Source organism: Staurois parvus, unplaced genomic scaffold (genome assembly GCF_062004578.1).
Source record: "Staurois parvus isolate SC_StPar_1 unplaced genomic scaffold, SC_StPar_1.0 ptg000574l, whole genome shotgun sequence".
Classification (NCBI taxonomy): Eukaryota; Metazoa; Chordata; class Amphibia; order Anura; family Ranidae; genus Staurois; species Staurois parvus.
Window position 1 is genome coordinate 5,865,322 of NW_028318370.1, and position 19,701 is coordinate 5,885,022.

A 19,701-nucleotide genomic window follows, 5' to 3' on the forward strand; every position below is an offset into this window, starting at 1 on the left:
CTATTATTAATATTTTTCACGTGTAGTCATCTATTAAATCAGTTTATCATTTTACATCACGATTATGAAGTTTGTCTTATATATTTACATTCAATCACGGCGCACAACAAAATGGTGCCAGCTACATATGATTTATTCCCTTTATCATATGTTTTACATACATATTTTTTTTTTTTGTCATACATTGGCTTTTTACTCCGCAACATCAAGGTTATACCCCTTATCTTATATCGCTTTGTTTAACAATTATTTGCCGTTTTCAGCCCTCGGTCTCTTCATTAAACCTTCTTAGACATGTCGGACTTCTTTAAAATGGCATCCGTGGCGCGCATGCGCAGAGTTCCTTCTCCGTGGTGGCGCTCGCGGTGCGCATGCGCGTAGGGATTTCGTAAATTGTCACCCGCGATGCGCATACGCAGTGTTATCTCTGCATTGCGTTGCCCCTAGCGCGCATGCACACGGTGCTAAAAATACAGTAGGACGTCAGGGACAAGGTTATCCCTTTGACAACGTGTTTTTACACGAAACACGTCAGCAATTAGCCTGGTCACACTGACATCTTTCCACCGAGGCTACATGTAGGCCGGTGGCCATTTTTAACATTATTTATTGAGCTGACATACTGCTGAATATTACTACTGAGACTGTCTATCTCACTGAGATTTCCAGTAAGTTTTCCTGTGAATTTTATGGATATTCTGATTTTATTGGATAATAATTTTCATGAATAAAAACGTACTACACTATCATTATACCTTTGTTTGGTGGCTTCATTTTTTTGAGCCATTCAAGGTTGGAGAAGTACCTCTGGTGCAAATCGACACTAAGTAGTTGGAGTCGCACAAGGAGTTATCCTCACGGTTACCTGTGTGTGGGATTGGTCTGCTGCGAGGTTTGGAGTGCTATCCGATGTGTGTGTGCCATTGGAGCCCCCCCTCCCCATGTTGTGACCAGATCCTTGATGACTACCAGGGTCCCCATTTCTGATATGATATTCACGATATGCGCATTTGACTTGCGCTTCTGGTAAGTGCAAGCACACTTTATTTTCATATTTCACAAGAAGTCCCTTGCACCGAATCCTGATTTCACTGTGAATACTGGAATTCAACACTTTACGGATTTCATCCATTCACAATTTCACTGGACTTATATTTGATAATGATATTTTATATATGCCTTATTTTTTATAATGTTTGGATCATGGAATAATCACAAATAGCCATGTTATCTCTATTTCTATAGATACGTCCATTCATTCACTGTTGCGCTTGCAACCTTATAATTTTGTGTACCATTAATTTCATGCAAATTTCATGCTTGCAGGTTATGCACTTTGTCACTTTTTTATGATAAGTGCTGCATATATGTTTTATAGGGCCCAATCACAACTGAGACCTTTGTGACCCTTGTTAGTTCCGCCACGGTCTCAAATTCAAAATGAATGTACCATCATTCACAATACAAGTGAATCGAAATATAACTTTACAGATTGTATAAAAATAAAGTGCCTCAGGCAAATATATGTAACAATGTATCTCTTTCTTTCTTTCCACACCATTGTGTACACATTGTAAGCCAATAATTGCGCCCATTACCTGTGCTGGTATGCAGAATCACCGGTTGTATAACTGTACTTGTAGGTTGTGTGCTTCGTTAATACTTTCCTTTCCTTATTCCTTTGATGTTCTTCCTCCCTGTACCCAGGCAGTATTGTAATCATCTTGGGAAATGCAAATCCCCATAAACCACTTTATTAAAAAGTAGTTACCGCTACTGATTCTTAGAACTTCACCAGTTTTTCAAAGCATTTGTATGTTACAATTCTCTGCAGCTGCAATATAATATAATCTAACCCCTCCCCCCACCCCTGAAGGCCTGAATACCTCAGTGCTGAGAGCATTTCACAGCCAGCAGTGAGCACTGTAAATCCTCCGATGCGTTTCAGCACACAGGGCTTTTTCCAGGGATGGAGTTACCTAAGTCTGCACTTCTTAATATATCTATTCACAAACCCACCCTGTTCTTTAGTTAAAGTGGATCTTCACGCTCCCTCTCCCTCTGTTTTTTTTTTAACCCTCACTTACCTGGTTGCAGGTCGTGCACATTTAAGGTACTCACCAACCCAGCAGATCCAGACAACTCGCCAACCCACGCCGCCATCTTCTTTTGTGACTTCATTGGTAGCCTGCCAGCTCTTCGGATTAAGCTGGTGGCTTTACCGATGATGTGCCGCTTGACCCCTCTTCCTTTCCCAGTGAAGTTCTATGCCTCCTGGGATATGTGAAATACATATCCCCAGGAGGCAGAGCGGGCAAAGTGCACACCATTCGCCTAAGCAAATGACTTACACAAGGGCGGGCCAGAGCTTTATTTAAAAAAAATTAAATATAGGGAAAAAAAAGATTACCCAATTTGTGTAGCAGAGGGTAGGAAGGGTTGATGGGAGGGTGAGGATCTGCTTCAACCCCACCCTCTCCCTTACAAAGATATTATCCCATTTCCTTATATCTCTGGTCTGTCAATGAATGCATGATAGTTCTAAAATCATATATACTAACAAAAGTCACAATATGCAGAGTTTTAGGAATGCTGGGGTGTAGAAAAAGTAAAACAAGGTTGAAGAGGAGGGATTTAAAATGTGCCATCTGGCATGCGTGGCCGGCTCCCAAGATGGCCGCTTAGCAGAGAGTCTCTGAGGCATCGCCATAGGAACCCGACTCCCCACACCGACTAACAGCACATTGGCACTTTGAAGCAGGGGATATAAACGCCCTCACCCTCTGGAAGCATGCCACACCGCCGTAAGTCTCTGGCACAGCCGCAAAGACTAACGGACTTCTATCCGGCCCATGACACAAGATTCCAAGATGGCGCCGGCGTCTTAACATTTAGGAGACACATCCCTGCATCAGAACAAACAGGTTACACACTGGATCCCAGGCTATCAGTACCACTCTACGACGGAGACCCAGGTGAGACCTCTCCTCCTCTCTCACCCGCAACCCGTAGCCCAGCAAAATCTAGGCCCAGGATTGAGGGCCCTGACAATTCTACCTCAATACTTCCAGAGAATAATTATACTCCTACACAACTATTGCATTCTGCCATTGAGTTATTTCCTGCTACAGACCAACAAATCTCTGAAGTGGCCATGAAAAATATGCTTCTTTAACTCAGGCAAACCCTACACAGCGATATTACAAATACAACATATACAGTGCAAAATGGATGACATGTTTACAGTGCATAACACCCTAGTAGATGCGCACGCTGACCATGAGAACAAAATCTTACAACTAAAAAACAAAATCGCAGACCTATAGGATCGCTCTAGAAGAAACAACATTCAATTTTGCTGTATTCCCGAATCAATCACCTCTGATGCACTAATACCTTATCTACAACAACTTATGAAGCACCTCATCCCATCACTAGGACCACTAGAAGCAGCGCTTGATAGAGCCCACAGAATCCCCAAGCCTACCTTCCTACCAGTCTCTACTCCTAGAGATGTATTTGTCATAGTCTATTTTTACCACATAAAAGAAAAACTAATGATGGCGGCAAGAAACCCTTCAGCCTTTCCTGCCTCTCATGCAGGGGTCAAATTGTACACTGAATTATCCAAAGTAACACTTCTCAATAGAAAGAAGCTATTATCATTCACTAAAGCCTTACGGAACCATTGTATAGGGTACCAATGGGGCTTCCCCACCAAACTACTCATAAAAAATAAGGGCAGATCCGTTGTTGTCCGGAATCTGAAGGAAGGCATAGATCTACTAAAAAGAGTGGAATATTTTACCTGCTGATGACCACAGACCAGCATCACAACAATCCCACCAAATGGAGGGTGACTGGACCTACAGTCAGGTCAATAAATATTGGGACATCGACACAATTCTAACATTTTTGGCTCTATACACCACCACAATGGATTTGAAATGAAACGAACAAGATGTGCTTTAACTGCAGACTGTCAGCTTTATATTCAAATATTTTTATTGAGATTTCAACATACAAAGAAGAAAAAAAAAAAAAAAAAAGTAAAATGCAATGATCAACCTTGTTCGATTCACATTTGGGAAAACTGAGACATGGAAAGGAAAGTTAAGAGTAAAGAGAAGGTTCCCCACCTAGTGGCCGGGGAGCCTGTGTATCCTTAATTTATTTACATGAGAGGTATGCTCGGTCTGTTGTGAACCGTTCTAGAAAACTAGTGAGGTGTAAATATTGGGGGAAACATGAAATTGAGGGAGGGAAGGAGCGTAAGCAAAAACATGGAGAGGGGGGAGGGGAGGAAGAGGAAGAGCACCAATGAAGTACTGGTATGGAGTGTTGTACTCATTACAGATAGTAATCATGTTATTACGCATCTGGGATTGTTTAGCCATCGCGACCAATGACTTGTAAATTTGTGGAAGGAGGAATTATAAATTGCTATTCTTCTCTCCATTGCACATTGGAGGTTAAGGTCTGATATGAGGCGGGACACTGATGGGACGGTGATGGATCTCCATAGTCTGGTGATGTTAGTTTTTGCAGCTGCTAAGAAGTGGATGATAATGGTGCGTACGTTTATCGGGAATGTGTCTATTCCAATGTGGAGAAGCGCCAAGGCGGGATTTGGAGTTACTAAAGTTCCTGAGAGTAAGGAAATTATCTGGAATACTTTGATCCAGTACGATTTGAGCGATTTACATGCCCAAAGAATGTGGAGAAGTGTTCCTTTTTCTCCGCAATGTCTCCAGCAGGTGTTCGCATGTTGAGGGTAAAAGAAGGCTAATTTAGTTGGGGTTAAATACCAATGATGTAGTATTTTTAAGTATGTTTCCCAATGGGAACTACATTTGGAAGCTTTAAAGGTGATGGCAAATGTTTTTTCCCAAATGTATGGGGTTATTGTTTGGCAAAGATTCTGTTCCCAATTGATTAAGGAAGAAGTATGTGTAGTAAATTGTGTCTCGGTAATAAGTGAATAGAAGGTCGAAATTCCTTTCTTAGGATACTGTTTCCTTTGATAGAAATTCTGTGTAGTTGCAGGGATCTCTATTTCAGTTGGTATTTTTGCTGTGTTAACGGAGTGGGCTATGCGCATATAGGTATATTGTTCCCTATCAGGAAGACGAAATTTCCGCTGGATAACAGAGAAGGAGTCTAATTTATGATTCGTGTAAATGTCTTTTATGTGAAGTATACCGCGGCTTCTCCATGTTGATATGTTTAGGTGAGGAGTGATGAAATGTAGGGATGTCTGGGGAGTAGGGCTTTTCACATTGCTTGTGTTTCCTTGAGCGCGGGTTGAGAAATCAAACCAAGCATTTAGAGAAGCCTGTATGCAGGGGTGTGTTTGTAGGGTTTTAGGTTGAACTGCTCTGGGTATGAATAGTATGTCTGTTATTGCGTGTGGTAGGCCCAAGGAGGTTTCCATTTTGGTCCATATCTTCTCATCGGTAGGGTGCCACCAGAAGAAGAGCTGGTCCAGTAAAGCGGCTTGGTAGTATGATTTTAAGTGAGGAAGACCCGCTCCACCCCTGGAGGGAGGGCGTAGTAATAGGTTCGCAGAGCATCTGTGTCTGCTAGAGTTCCATAGGAATTTGTTTATTAGAGATTGAAGTTTAGCGAAAAAGGTGTGTGTGATTGGTATAGGAAGCGTCCGAAATATATATAGTATTTTAGGTAATATGCACATTTTCACCGTTGCTACTCTACCTAGAGTCGATAGTGTGGATGTGCGTAAGCATTTTAGTTCTTGAGGAATGGTTTCCAGTAAAGGCTTGAAATTAGTTGTGTAGAGTTGGTTAGTAGTTGCAGTGAGTTTGATCCCTAGATAGGGTATGCTATGTGTTTCCCATGTAAAGGGAAAATGTGTAGATATTAAGGCTTGGGTTTCAATAGGTGTGTGTAGGTTTAGTATAGATGATTTAGGTTCATTAAGTTTGTAGTATGAAACATCTGCGTATCTGCGTATATGTGTACGTATTGAGCGAAGTGAATTGTAGGGGTTCGTAATCATAAGGATAATATCGTCTGCAAAGAGACTAAGTTTGTGTTCATATTGGTGAAGTTTAATTCCCGTGAAGGCTGGGTCGCTTCTAAGATTGGTTGCTAGTGGTTCAATAAGTAAGGCAAAAATTATGGGGGACAGAGGGCATCCTTGTCTGGTGCTGTTTGATATGCAGAAAGGCTGTGAGAGTGTACCATTGGTCAGTACTCTGGCAGTGGGTTTGGAGTAGAGAGATAGGATTGCTGAAAGCATCCAGTCTGTTATTCCAAATTTTTGTAAAGTAAGGTTCATAAATTGCCAGTGGATTCGATCAAATGCTTTTTCCGCATCTAGTGATAGGAGGATGGAGGGTTGTTTTTTGGTCTCAAGATGGTGTAGTAGGGAGATAATTTGTCTTGTAGCGTCAGGAGCCTGTCTACCAGGTATAAATCCTACTTGATCTGGATGGATTAATGTGGGTAAATATGGAAGTAATCGTAGGGCAATTATTTTGGCGTATATTTTTATGTCTGTATTGAGTAAAGAAATCGGTCTGTAATTTTGTATTAATTGGGGGTCTTTGCCCGGTTTTGGGATAGTAGTTATTATGGACTGTAGCATGTCAGAGGGGAATTCCCCATTGGTTGCGGCATGGTTATAGAGTGCAGATAGGTGAGAGGTAAGATTGGGTTCTAATGACTTGTAAAATTCATTAGTATAGCCGTCGTTCCCTGGTGATTTGTTTAAGGGGAGAGTGTTTATGGCTTTCTTAATTTCTGGTGGCGATATCGGTACCGAAAGCGATTCAAGTTGGGGAGGGGTGATGCTTGCGAGATTTATGTTCTGTAGGAAGTCGCCAATGGAGAGAGTCGTTGGCTGGGTTGTATTTGAGTCATCTTTTATATTGTATAGGTTTTGGTAATATATTGCAAAAGCATTGGCTATATCTTGCGGATTAGTTAATGTGGTGTGAGTGTTAGGGTGTTGGATTGTGGAGATTTTAGCTTTGATTCTCTTTTGTTTGACAATTTTAGCAAGGAGTGAGTTTGCCTTATTTCCTAGAGCATAGAATTTGGTTTTAGTTTTTTGTAGATTAGTATCATAATTTTGGAGTAAAATAGTACGTAGTTTGTTTCTTTCTAAATTTAGGGTCGCGGATGTGGAAGGGTTCAGGGTCTGTTTGTTTATTGTTTCATGTAAACGGATTGAGGTCAGTAGTTGGGCAATTTGTTGGGATCTCTGTCTATTTATTTGGGATTTCAATTGTATGAGGATACCTCTCATGTAGGCTTTGTATGTCAGCCAAAGAGTAGTGATTGAGATATCCGGGGTAGAGTTCGTTTCGAAAAAGAGTTTGTGGGCGTCTAGGATATGTTTCTGGTTTTCTGGGTTTTTCAGAAGTGAAGAATCCAATCTCCAAATAGGTGGGATTGCAGAGCGTATGTCGTCTTCCAAGGATATACTGATCGGAGCGTGGTCTGACCAAGTTATGGTTCCGATTTTGGATGATCTCACGTGCTGTAATGTCCACTTGTCAGTGATGAAATTGTCGATTCTCGAATATGAGAGGTGAGGAGGGGAGTAGTAGGTGTAATCTCTCTCGGTGCCATGTTGACATCTCCAGATATCATATAGATCGTGATCGTGTAGGAAATGGTTAAAGTCAAGTTTGGTAGGTTTTTTAGTAGAAGATGAATCTAAGAGCGGATTACCCAGTACATTGAGATGGCCGCCAATGATAAGTCTGCCTTGTTTATGGCGCGATATGGTTTTGTAGAGCTTGCGGAAAAAGGACAGTTGTTTGCTGTTTGGGCCATAAACATTCACTAGGGTGTATGTCAGATCATTTATTTGACACACTAAGATATGATATCGGCCATGTGGGTCGGCTATGCTCAAAATAGTTCGAAGTGAAATAGAGTCTTTAATAGCGGTGAGAACTCCATTCTTTTTTTTGGTTTCAGTTGCCATAAATATTTGGGAGAAGTGGTGAAGCTGTAATTTTGGTATTTTTCCCGTGGCTAAGTGGGTCTCTTGTATGAAGATGATGTCGGCTTGGGATTTCCTTATTTCTTTGGAGAGCATCGATCTCTTGAAGGGAGAGTTAAGGCCTCGTACATTGAGGGATGTGATGTTAATCATTTAATAGTCCATTCCTGAGGTGTGTAGTTAAATGGTTTGTTATTTGATAGAGGTGTAGTTCCATGAGTGTCCATTTGCGAGAGTTGAAATTTATAACACTGCAGTGTAGGTTGGGTGCGATTGGTAAGCTCTATGTAATTTTCCATGTAAAGTCAAAGTAAATAGCTGTTAGATTGGGGGTAGATAAGTGATGGTGCCACTTTTGAGGGGGAGAAGGGAAACCTAAAACACTAAAAAAGAACTTGCAAAAAATGCAAGGAAATCGAATAGCTTCCATAGCTACTTCAAAACTGGGGGGTGTGAACAAATCTTGACCGCCTAAGGGGTCAGGCCAAGTGTAAACTTGAAAATCGAGTTTCAACAATTTTAGGCCGATCGCCAGTAGATCGATCTTGAATAAGAGTCTCTGGGGACAAGTTCCGGTATAATTTTGCCTCGTGTATCTTGTTTTCCCTTGTTAGTTAGTTATGACGCCTCCATATGTTGAACAGGAGGAGGAGCAGTTCCCTGTGCGTCTACGGGTATGATATTCCATGCTTTGAGTAGATCTAGGACTGCTTCAAGGGATCTGATTGTGAAAAGTCTACCTTGGTGCCGCACTGTTAGCTTTGTAGGGAAGCCCCATTGGTAGGCTATGTTATGATTTCTTAGGGCCTTGGTAATGGAAATCATTTTTTTCCTGTTGAGAAGTGTGGCTTTGGAGAGATCCGCATATAATCTAAGATTAGCATGCGTTGGTGGAAGTGGTGGCGGGTTCCTGGCCACTTTCATGATTCTCTCTTTGATATGGTAAAAATGTATACGTGCCAATACGTCTCTTGGAATGGCCGCTGGTAGGAATGCCGGTTTGGGTAGTCTGTGGGCCCGATCGATCGCAAGCTCTAAGTCAGGAATCGATGGGATGAGGGTTTTGATGTATTGTTGTAAATAAGGGAGCAGCGTCTTATTGGTTACTGATTCAGGTATCCCTCTAAATTTAATGTTGTTACGGCGTGATCTGTCCTCTAGGTCGGCTAATTTTAGATTGATTTGTTCAATGTCAGAGGTGTGATCCGTATGAGCGTCAATCAGATCATTATCTGCCTTTATTATATCTCCCATACTTGTTTCAATGTGTTGTATTCTGCGTTCTTGCTGGTTTATAGCGCAAGTAATTTGGTTGAGCGATGTGGAAAAATCTGTGTGCAGGGTCTGCCGTAGCGATGAGAGCATGTTTTTCATGCAGATTTCTGTCAGCGGTTGATCTGATGCAGGGAACGCATCTATGTCAGGGAAAGACGCATGAGGTGGTGGAGGCAGAATATTTAAGGCCTGATATGAGGGGTCAAGGTCATGATCTAGTCGTGGCCGAGATTTGGCTGGGCTGCTGGATGTAGGGGACAGTGGGGGTGATAACTCACCAGGGTCCCCTGGGTACAGTGACTGTCTCAGCCTGGGATCCGTCTGCTGGTCCCTGTAGTCCTCCTCATGGCTGCCTCTGTCTCCCTGCATGCTGCCGTTGTGACTGTTGCGGGCGCCATCTTGGATTCCCGGCCCGACGGCCGGTAAGAAATCAGTGAGTTTCCCCGGTTGCCCCGGGGTTTTCCTCCTGCGGGGCATGATCACCGAGGTGCGGGTGCCTGTCGGTGAGAGCTGGGAGCCGCTTGTTGTCCCCAGAGCCGGTGTGAGCCGCTTAATGCTGGCGGGTGGACGGAGCTGTCAGCAAAGCACGTCCATCCGGGTGCCGGCCGCGCATGCGCCCCCTCAGACTGTCAGCTTTAATTTGAGGGTATTTACATCCAAATCAGGTGAACGGTGTAGGAATTACAACAGGTTGCATAAGTGCCTCCCACTTGTTAAGGGACCAAAAGTAATGGGACAATTGGCTTCTCAGCTGTTCCATGGCCAGGTGTGTGTTATTCCCTCATTATCCCAATTACAATGAGCAAATAAAAGGTCCAGAGTTCATTTCAAGTGTGCTATTTGCATTTGGAATCTGCTGCTGTCAACTCTCAAGATGAGATCCAAAGAGCTGTCACTATCAGTGAAGCAAGCCATCATTAGGCTGAAAAAACAAAACAAACCCATCAGAGAGATAGCAAAAACATTAGGCGTGGCCAAAACAACTGTTTGGAAAATTCTTAAAAAGAAGCAGTGCACCGGTGACCCTTACTTCTAGTAGCAATTCTTTCATGCTACACAAAGACAGTTTTCACAATTTATATGGGAGTCAAAATGACCCAGATGTACCAATAATTTACTAATCTGCCCCTATCACAGAGGAGGGGCCAACCTCCCGCATTTACACTCTTACTATCTAGCAGCACTACTTTATCAGATCCACTACTGGTGGCACCCAACTAGGGAAAAAACATGGACTAACATGGAACTCATTGTTCCACCCTAACACTCCACAAACTCTTCTCCTTTTACGTTCCACTCCTACTAGACCCTCCCAACACACTGACCCCTGCATTAAAGCCTCCTTAGAAGCCTGGTCAACCCTATTTTCAACATCATCTTTGATACATGCCGACAGCGGCACACACCCGGTGTTGTCAGTGATTACTATGTCCTATGGACACAGCTGATCACATGACTTGGTAAAAGGCCAATCACAGCGGCCTTTTACCATGTGATCAGCTGTATCCAATGAAACAGCAGATCACAATATAAAATACAGTTGCCGGTTATCGGCAGCACTTAACTCACACTCTCACAGCATGAGGAAAGTACTGCCAATAACCGGCAAATGTCACAGAGCAGATCTGCATTGATAATCCGGGCACTGATTATCAGTGCCCGGATTATCAGTGCTGTCCATCAGTGCCCAGCAGTGCCACCCATCAGTGCTGCCCAGTAGTGCCTGCCCATCAGTACCTAGCAGTGCCACCAGTCAGTGCCGTCAGTCAGTGCTGCCAGTAAGTACCACCGATCAGTGATGCCCATCAATGCTGCCTATCAGCGCCCATCAGTGCCACCTATCAGTGCAGCATCATCAGTGCACCCTCATCAATGCCCACCAGTGCTGCCTCATCAGTGCCCATCAGTGCTGCCTATAAATGCCCATCAGTGCTGCCTATCAGTGCCCATCAGTGCTGCCTATCAGTGCAGCCTCATCAGCACATCAGTCAAGGAGATAAATTACCCGTTTGCAAAATTTTATAATAGAGACAATGAAAAACTTTTTTCTTTCAAATTTTTTGCTATTTTTTTGTTTATAGTGCAAAAAATAAAAACTATAACGGCAATTAAATAGCACCAAAAGAAAGCTCTATTTGTGGGGAAAAAATTATAAAAGTTTCATATGGATACAGTGTTGCATGACCGCTTAATTGTGAAAGTACCCAGAAGGCAAGTGGTTAAAAGCCTGTGATTTGCTTTGCTGAGCATGTTGGAACTTTGGAATTCGAGCTACTGAACGGGTGCGAATCACATGTGGCTGGACACAAATCATGCATTTGGATGGGTAATGTTTATTCGGTTTCTGTTTTGCAGGAAGGACACATATGACTCGGATGTAGCAGTAGAGTTGGGAAATAGCAAAACTTTTCTTACTGACAATGTTCCCAATGGGTTTTACATCTGTGAGGTCATCAATCCGATTGGAAAATCATCGGGATCTCTTTACTTCTACAATGCCCCAGCAGGTAATCCTTCACTTTTATTCCAGCGTTGTGTAAATGGGGTGGTCTGTCTATCAGCATCAAAATCTAAAGGGTAAGAAGGGGTGCTACTCAAATGACGAAAGAAATGTAACCACTTCCATTACGGGCCAATTCTGACATTCTCTCCTACTTGTAAAAAAACAAATAAATATTTTTTTGCTAGAAAACCTCTTAGAACCTCCAAACATTCTATATATTTTTTTATAAGCAGAGGTCCTAGGGCAGTGTTTCTCAAACCTTTTTCCAGGCAGGGCACCCTTGAAAAGTATTTTCAGTCTCGAGGCACCCAAGTCTAAGGCTTGGTTCACACCTATGCAGTTTGCGTTTGATCCGTTTCTGCACTGTGTTTTGCGTTGCATTTTGCTACATGCGTTTTTGCCGTGTTTTGCGGGGGTGGGGTTTCTTTTTGCTTAAAACGCAGCAAAAACAAATGCTTTTCTGCAGTGTTTCCATTGAAGTCTATAGAATCCAAAACGCAACGTTTTGCATTTAACCGCCTTCCGCCCGCCATATAAGGAAATGACGGGTGCAAGGCGGTTCTCTTGTTCTGGGAGGAGGTCATATGACCTCCTCCCACACTAACTGCGCGTACGCGGCTTCGGGGATGCGCAGCGTGGCGATCGGTGGTGCGTGGTGTCCTTGGGACACAGCGGATCACCGATCAATGGAAAGAGCTGAAGATGTCGGATCGGTCATGTGATCAGCTGTGTCCAATCACAGCTGATCGCATGTAAATAGGGCAATGCCGGTTATTGGCATTTCTCTTCTCACACGCGGTCACGCTGACAGAGGAGAGGAGAGGGGAGCCGGTAATCGGCATTCCTCAGAGGGGACATGTACACTGATCATCAGGGCTGAAGATTAAAAAGGAAAGGTCATTTTTTAAAACATTCAATTACAATATGACTTCTATTGCAATTGTATATGCTATATTGTTTTTACTATTTTTTTAATTTGCTAATTTTTTTTCCCACTTACCCTTTAATGAAGGAAATCATGGGTAAAGCCAGGGGCGGACTGACCATTTGGAAACCCGGGCACTGCCCGAGGGCCCGGGGTCAGTAGGGGGCCCCATAAGATGCCCCTGGTACCTTTTTTCATAGGCTTTTTTGAGTTTGGGCAAGGACACAGGGGCCCCATGATCCCCTGTTGCCCGGGGGCCCCATGAGTTGTCAGTCCGCCCTTGGGTGAAGCTCAACATTTATGCTGGCCATATACATGAAAATTGTTTGGCAAATTCTACTTTGGTTGATTGAAAGCAGTTATTGCTTGAAAATGTATATATCAAGTTCACGCTATGTATAAATAAAACCTCCAATTAAAGCTGATCTCCGATGGCAAAAACATTCATTCAAATATATTCCTCAGTAACCACAAAGGTTATAAATCCACTTTCTGTTCATCTAATGCCTGTGAAAACTCACATATTGCCTTGTAAAAGTAGCAGCAATATCATCACTGGGCACACCCTAATCACCCTGTGTGGTGCGGATTCTCCCTGCTGCCTGGGCTCCTCCCCCCTCCCCCCAGCAGTGATTCAAGATTCCCTCCTTTACTCGCCTCTCTCGCCAGCTTCTGCTGGGGATCATTTCAGGATGAAGAGCAACGAAAAAGACAGTTATTATGTAATTTACTGGCCCCTTCCTTTTTCTGAATGAACACAGTGAATGATCAGTACCAGTCTTTTCTATGTACATTCATAACTGAAGCATAGTAAACTGTGTACCAGTATTTTCTTCCTCTAGCTCAGTGGTCTGCAAATTGCAGCCCAGGGGCCAGATGTGGGCCTTTGCTTCCTTTTTATCAGGCCTTTGGGGCATTACGCCTCTCACTAAAACCAACAGTAGGGCATTATTCCTTCCACTGACACCAATGATACTATCCCTTCTACTGAAACCAGTGATGGGGCACTATTCCTCCCACTGCCACCATTCATAGGGCACCATTCCTCCCACCGGCACCAATGATGGGGCTCTATTTCCACCACTGACACCAACAATAATACACTATTCATCTCACTCAAACCAATGATGGGTCATGTTTTACTCCCACTGTTGCGGGGGGGGGGGGGCATTTTCTACTCTCACTAGCCAAAGTCTGGCTCCCCTACACTCTGAAGGACAGTAAACTGTCCCTTTGTTTAGAAAGTTTGGAGACCACTGCTCTAGGTACATGTTGTCATGGGGAAATAATAACAATATTATATTTTTGTTTTAGATTCTTCTGCCTGTCTACATGCCTGCATATGGCCCTATTTTATCTCCGCTCTCCTGGTATTGGGTTTCTTCATTTACTGGTTGTACAAAAAGAAAAACCTAAAAACAAAGAAGAGACAATGTAAGTTCAGTCATTTTTTCTGTGTTCTGTTCTTCAGGGTGGGAATGGAAGGTTAGCATGTTCAGCTGGGAATGCAGGAAGACAGTGCAGTGAACCAATGGAAGGAGAGCCCCTATTAGGGTGATTGGGAGTGGACTGCAAAATTTGTTAAAGTCCCCTATAAAGGCCAGTTTTACCTTTTTTGGTACAGGTCAGTGTTTATGAAAAGCCTCCACCTCCCAAAGCGCAGTCCACCTTGTCCAATACTTACCTTGAAATACCACCTCAATCCTTGATCCATACAGCTTTCCCAGAAGCACACAACCTTTCTTCAGAATGTGTCTCTGTTGGGTCTTCTTCATCCTGCCCATGATTGTCATGGCTCCTTTCATTCCTTTACAGGAAACTGTACTCTACATGACTTTTGGAGGGCACCATGAGTACAGCTTCCCATAAAAATGAATGCTTCATAAATTGTGTCAAGATAGCAATTTTTGATAGCCATTGCCTAACCCATGGTGGCAACAGTATGATAAGTATTTTTGATGATGAAAACTCAATATCCATAGATTTACTGATAGCGATATATTGTATCATCTGATTTGAATATTATACAGTATATCAGCTAAAATGTCAATATACGTGAGTTTGGATGTATTGTACAACATTTTAAAATATACTTTTAAAGATGCAAATAAGACGATTTGGGCTAAAGCAGTGGAAGTTACCTCATTGTTTGTGCCTTTAAAAACCACCACTGGTTTTATGGCAGTAAAGGCTTAGGGATTGAGCGCTGATTTCATCTGCTGTTCCACGTAAAAGCACCACATGGATCTACGATCTGTTTTTACTGCCTGCCTACAGTGGCCTTCAACATCTTCAACAGCACCAGGTGCTTGGGTTTGTGAGTATCTGAGACCTTGCTTTGCATTGGGCCTAGTTCCATTACCGATGTGTGGACACAACGGGGTTTATTTACTAAAGCTGGAGAGTCCAAAATCAGACTCCCTTCTGCATAGAAACCAATCAGCTTCCAGGTTTCATTGCCAAAGCTTCATTGAACAAGCTGAGGTTAGAAGATGATTGGTTTCTATGCAGAAGGGAGTCTGATTTTGGACTCTCCAGCTTTAGTAAATAAACCCCAACATGTCTTCACTAAGACATGGACAGTCCCATTGCCATGGGTTACTTCATGCCATATTCCACTTAATGATTCCAGGGATGTTTACTTGTTATCCCCAGAAGGGACTAATGCCTGTAATCTAGAACCTGGAACCCCTATTGCCATAGGATGGTCAACATTGGAGTCTTCATCAGGAGAGGCCTCCCACGTGTCCACAGGGACCTCCATGTCCACATAGCACTTTTTAGATGTTTATGCTCAGCTACTGGAACACTCTGCCTAAAGAGACTCTATGCATGCTCCAGCAGCATCCCTTGCAGGGTCCTTAAAGCGGATCTCCACCCAAAAGGGGAAGTTCTGCTTTAAGCCTTTGTCCCCTGCTTCCCATTAAGGATTGGCACCTTTGGGGAGCGGGGGGGAGGGAGTACCCTAATTTGAAAGGTACCCACTCCCACTTCCTCTGCGATCGCCAGGGCAATCGGAAGCGAAAGTTGTCCTCCAAACCGTCCCTCCCCGCAGTCTTCTGGGACACATGACAGGTCCCAGAAGACTACGTGGCCATTCACAAAGCGCAGCGCTTCTCACCCATGCGCAGTGGGAACCCATCTATGAAGCTGCAAGCTGTCACAGCCGGGTGCCCACACTGAAGATGCCAGTCCCAGGGAGAGAAGACAGCCGGTGAAACCAGCCGTGGTGAGGACACCACTGGACCGAGGGACAGGTAAGTGGCTGTATATTAAAAGTCAGCAGCTACAGTATTTGTAGCTGCTGACTTTTATTTATTTATTTTCAGGTGGAACTCCGCTTTAATGCAAGCTGGATTTGTGGCCCCTGTCAACATCGCCGACTTAAATTTAAAGTCCCAACAGTCTATCTCTGAAGAGACTGTTAAGAGGCATTGCAGTCTTCTGTCTGTGACACAGATTTTCAGGGGGTTGTTTCAAATCTTACTGATACAGTTGGGGGAATTTATTACAACACCAATGACAGCTTTCTGGTGGTAGTTCCCTTAAAATGGGAAAATAATATTAGACAATGGCGAACAAGCAGTAATTTTCCTGCAGAAGGGAAAGGCTTTGTCTCTTCTGCATTAAAGTTACTTACCTGCCTGTCCACCCCTGTAAAGTGAGCCACGCATGTGCAGCACACTGTACAAAATTATTAATGCTGAATCTGACTGAACACCTGCGTGTGCGTGATGTCATCTCTGCCCAGCCAATGACACCAGATGGACATCGAGACCCGGCAGCCCTACTCCTCGAAGATGTCATTGGCCAGGTGGAGAGCAGAGGGACGCTGCAACGCTGGAACTGAGGTGAGTATAGTTCCACTTTAAGAACCACCTGATCCTAATTCAGGTAAGCATTTTCCCCAGTATCAGTAAAATTACTAACATGTGCGGTAGTTCGTACTACTGGTAGCGTGAGAGAGAATCTATCACTGACAGTGATAAATTCTTAAAAACAAACTGTCCACCTGTGAGCCAATACAGTGAATTCACTGCAAACACAACCCAAAAATTCGATAAACATATATTAAATCAAAAAAATATTTTTAGGTTCGCAAACACATAACACCAACTCATACAATAGTGTCAACCAATATATAGATAAATATCGTGCTGCGCTCCTCTAATATTATCACCAAATACACATAAATTACCTGCAAAAAATAAACTAAAATAGAATCTAATATAAATAAAGTGTGAAAAAAACAAAACAAACTGTGAAAAAAAACAAATGTCCACTGTGCTTATACAATCCCTTTATACTAAGGAAATAAATGTATCATTGTATATCCAGAGACTGATACATAAGAGTCCTCTTTTCTTTGGAGAAAACTGTGTTAATTAGATGAATACACTCCAGGTTCCAAAAACTTTTGCAGCATAAATACAGCTCTATCATGCGCTCACCTCCTCTCCAGCCTCAACAGGCTAAATCACGCAGTTTATCCTATAAAAGGATGAGGTATGCTTGGCTGCTTATCACCTTCAAACAATCTCTCCAAACCTCAGTTTTCCTGGTTAACCTGGTGTTACTCCTCTCCTCATTATCCTGTATGGATCTATGGGTTTGTGGATGGTTGGATGAATCTTCCCTCCTCCTCCCCTCCAGAGGAACAATCCTCCAGAATTACTCCAGCAAACTCCACATATATAATTGCAAAGAAAAACAGAAGATAGTGCTTTATCCTTATAAACTCCTTTTATTGCCAAACTCTGTCTATCACACTCACATTTTCATTAAAATAAACAAGCCTTTAAGAAGAAAAGGTAGCAATGTGTTATCACCCACTGTGTCTGTACAGAAAAGCCGACTGCACGCGGTGACGTCAGAGCCCCAGAGGAGTGGAAACTGCATTTGTTTTAGACAAAGTTTGGCAATAAAAGGAGTTTATAAGGATAAAGCACTATCTTCTGTTTTTCTAGCCTGCTGTTCCAGGCCTTGGAAGTGAAACAACAAGAAGCGCACCAACCTTGTGCATTACCTCAGTAACCAAAATTTATTTAATGAAGGAATGGTACTCACAAACAGCGAATAAAAACAGGCATGTAAGTCCACCAGGGGACTTCAAAGGCAAGAGGCCAGCGTGAATTCCATCACGGGTGTAGGTACTCAGCCCTCTGACGCGTTTCGAAGGTCATGCCTTCTTCCTCAGAGCTGACTTGACTGAGAGTGTATGCTCCCATTTATGCCCACAGACTGAAATGGGACCCTCCCAAATGGGTTGGGCTGTCCTGGGCCGGGGGGGAGGGGCCCGGGTATCAACAGAGTACAGTAAATAGTCAATAGTCATCCAGATGATTATAGAGCAATATAAATCATAAAATTAAAATAAAATGTATATAGATGGTAAATAATACATTATACATTAAAAAGTGCAGCTTATAAATACAATAGTAAGAATTAAAAATTAGAAAATTAGTTGATATTAGCATTATACTGATCGTTGGATGCATAAAATGTATATAAAAAATATATATAAAAAAAAAATTGTATATATAAGAAAATATAAAAAATATATCTATGGATACAGAGGAACCCACACAATTACATGAACCATACATTGTCCGTTTGTTCATAAACGGTGAGCAATTCAGCTAGAGTGTTTGTTAAAAATAGTAAAATTCATAAAATTGATAAAATTAATAGTAGTAGTACCATTCATTATTAGTGTAATATTATATAAGAACACATGTATACAAAAAGAAGAGTATAAACGTTCATTTATATTACCAAGCCAGGGGATGTTTCATATAGATTGGAGGGAGAAGATGGTATATTCCAAGTGGAGTTATTATATTTGTGTGTTTCTATTCGGCAGCAGAGTGAGAGCTTGTAACCATGATAAAAGTGCAGACAGGATCCGCCTGTGGATCTCTGTATTATTGTCTGTTCGGCAGCAGAGGGAGATCTTGTAAGCCTAATATGGCTGCAGACAGGAACAGCCTGTGGAACGCACGCCGCTGTGGAACGCACGCCGCTGTGGCGTGGTACTAAGGGCGCATGCGCGAACCAATCCGCGCCTGCGCACTACGAGCGGCATTGGCACGATCACAGTGGTCAATGCGCGCGCATATATCAGGCGGCGCTGCTCTATCACCACAGGGTCCTAGATTCTCTATCTCCCCACTGACTGGCTCCCCACTGAGATGTATGTCAAAGGGTTGTGGCTGCATATCAACAAGTGGGAGGCACATATGCAAACTGTTGTAATTCCTACACCGTTCACCTGATTTGGATGTAAATACCCTCAAATTAAAGCCGACAGTCTGCAGTTAAAGCACATCTTGTTCGTTTCATTTCAAATCCATTGTGGTGGTGTATAGAGCCAAACATGTTAGAATTGTGTCCATGTCCCAATATTTATGGGCCTGACTGTATTGTGTGTATTAGTGTTAGAATATAGCCGCCTTCTTAAATTGGAATTAGAAAAGAACATAATAGAATAAAACAAAATAGAAAATATAATAATAGAATAGAAAATAAAGGAAGAGAAGAGAATATAGCCATCTTTCAAAATTCGAATTTTTAATAGGATAAAATAAAATAAAAAGACTATAGCAGGCTTTCAAAATTGAATTGCAAAAAGAATAGAATGAAATGGAATAGAATGGAAAAGAAATGAACGGTAAAGAATAGAAGAGACTAGAAAATAGTTAAATTGAAAGAATTTGGCCGTTTTCTGAAATTTAAATAGAATAGAACCAGCTATTCTTCATAAAGAATTCGGATCGATTTGATATTTTCGATTCAGTTCGAATACTTAAAATCCATTGGAAAAAAATTGGAGAATCCAATCAAAAACGAATAAACAAAACTAAACTAAACAAATGTCATTATGAATGCAACAAAACAAAAGTAGAAACTTAACAAATTGGTCCGAAATAAAAAAAAAAATGTTTTTTGTTCTGCACATGTCTAGCCATGATTAGACCTGTCTGTACTCTACTGACAGTTCTTTTCAGTTATCTGTTAAAT

At 42.4% G+C, this 19,701-nt stretch overlaps 1 protein-coding gene across 1 annotated transcript in view; it reads left to right on the plus strand.

The window, feature by feature from the left end:
• LOC149450486 (uncharacterized) overlaps window positions 1–19,701 on the plus strand; it is an 80,122-nt gene that overhangs the window by 49,266 nt on the left and 11,155 nt on the right. The window contains exons 3-4 of the mRNA XM_089691934.1: window positions 11,609–11,760; window positions 13,996–14,115. Of these exons, the coding sequence (XP_089548060.1) occupies window positions 11,609–11,760; window positions 13,996–14,115 (272 nt within the window). The remainder of the gene's footprint in view (window positions 1–11,608; window positions 11,761–13,995; window positions 14,116–19,701) is intronic.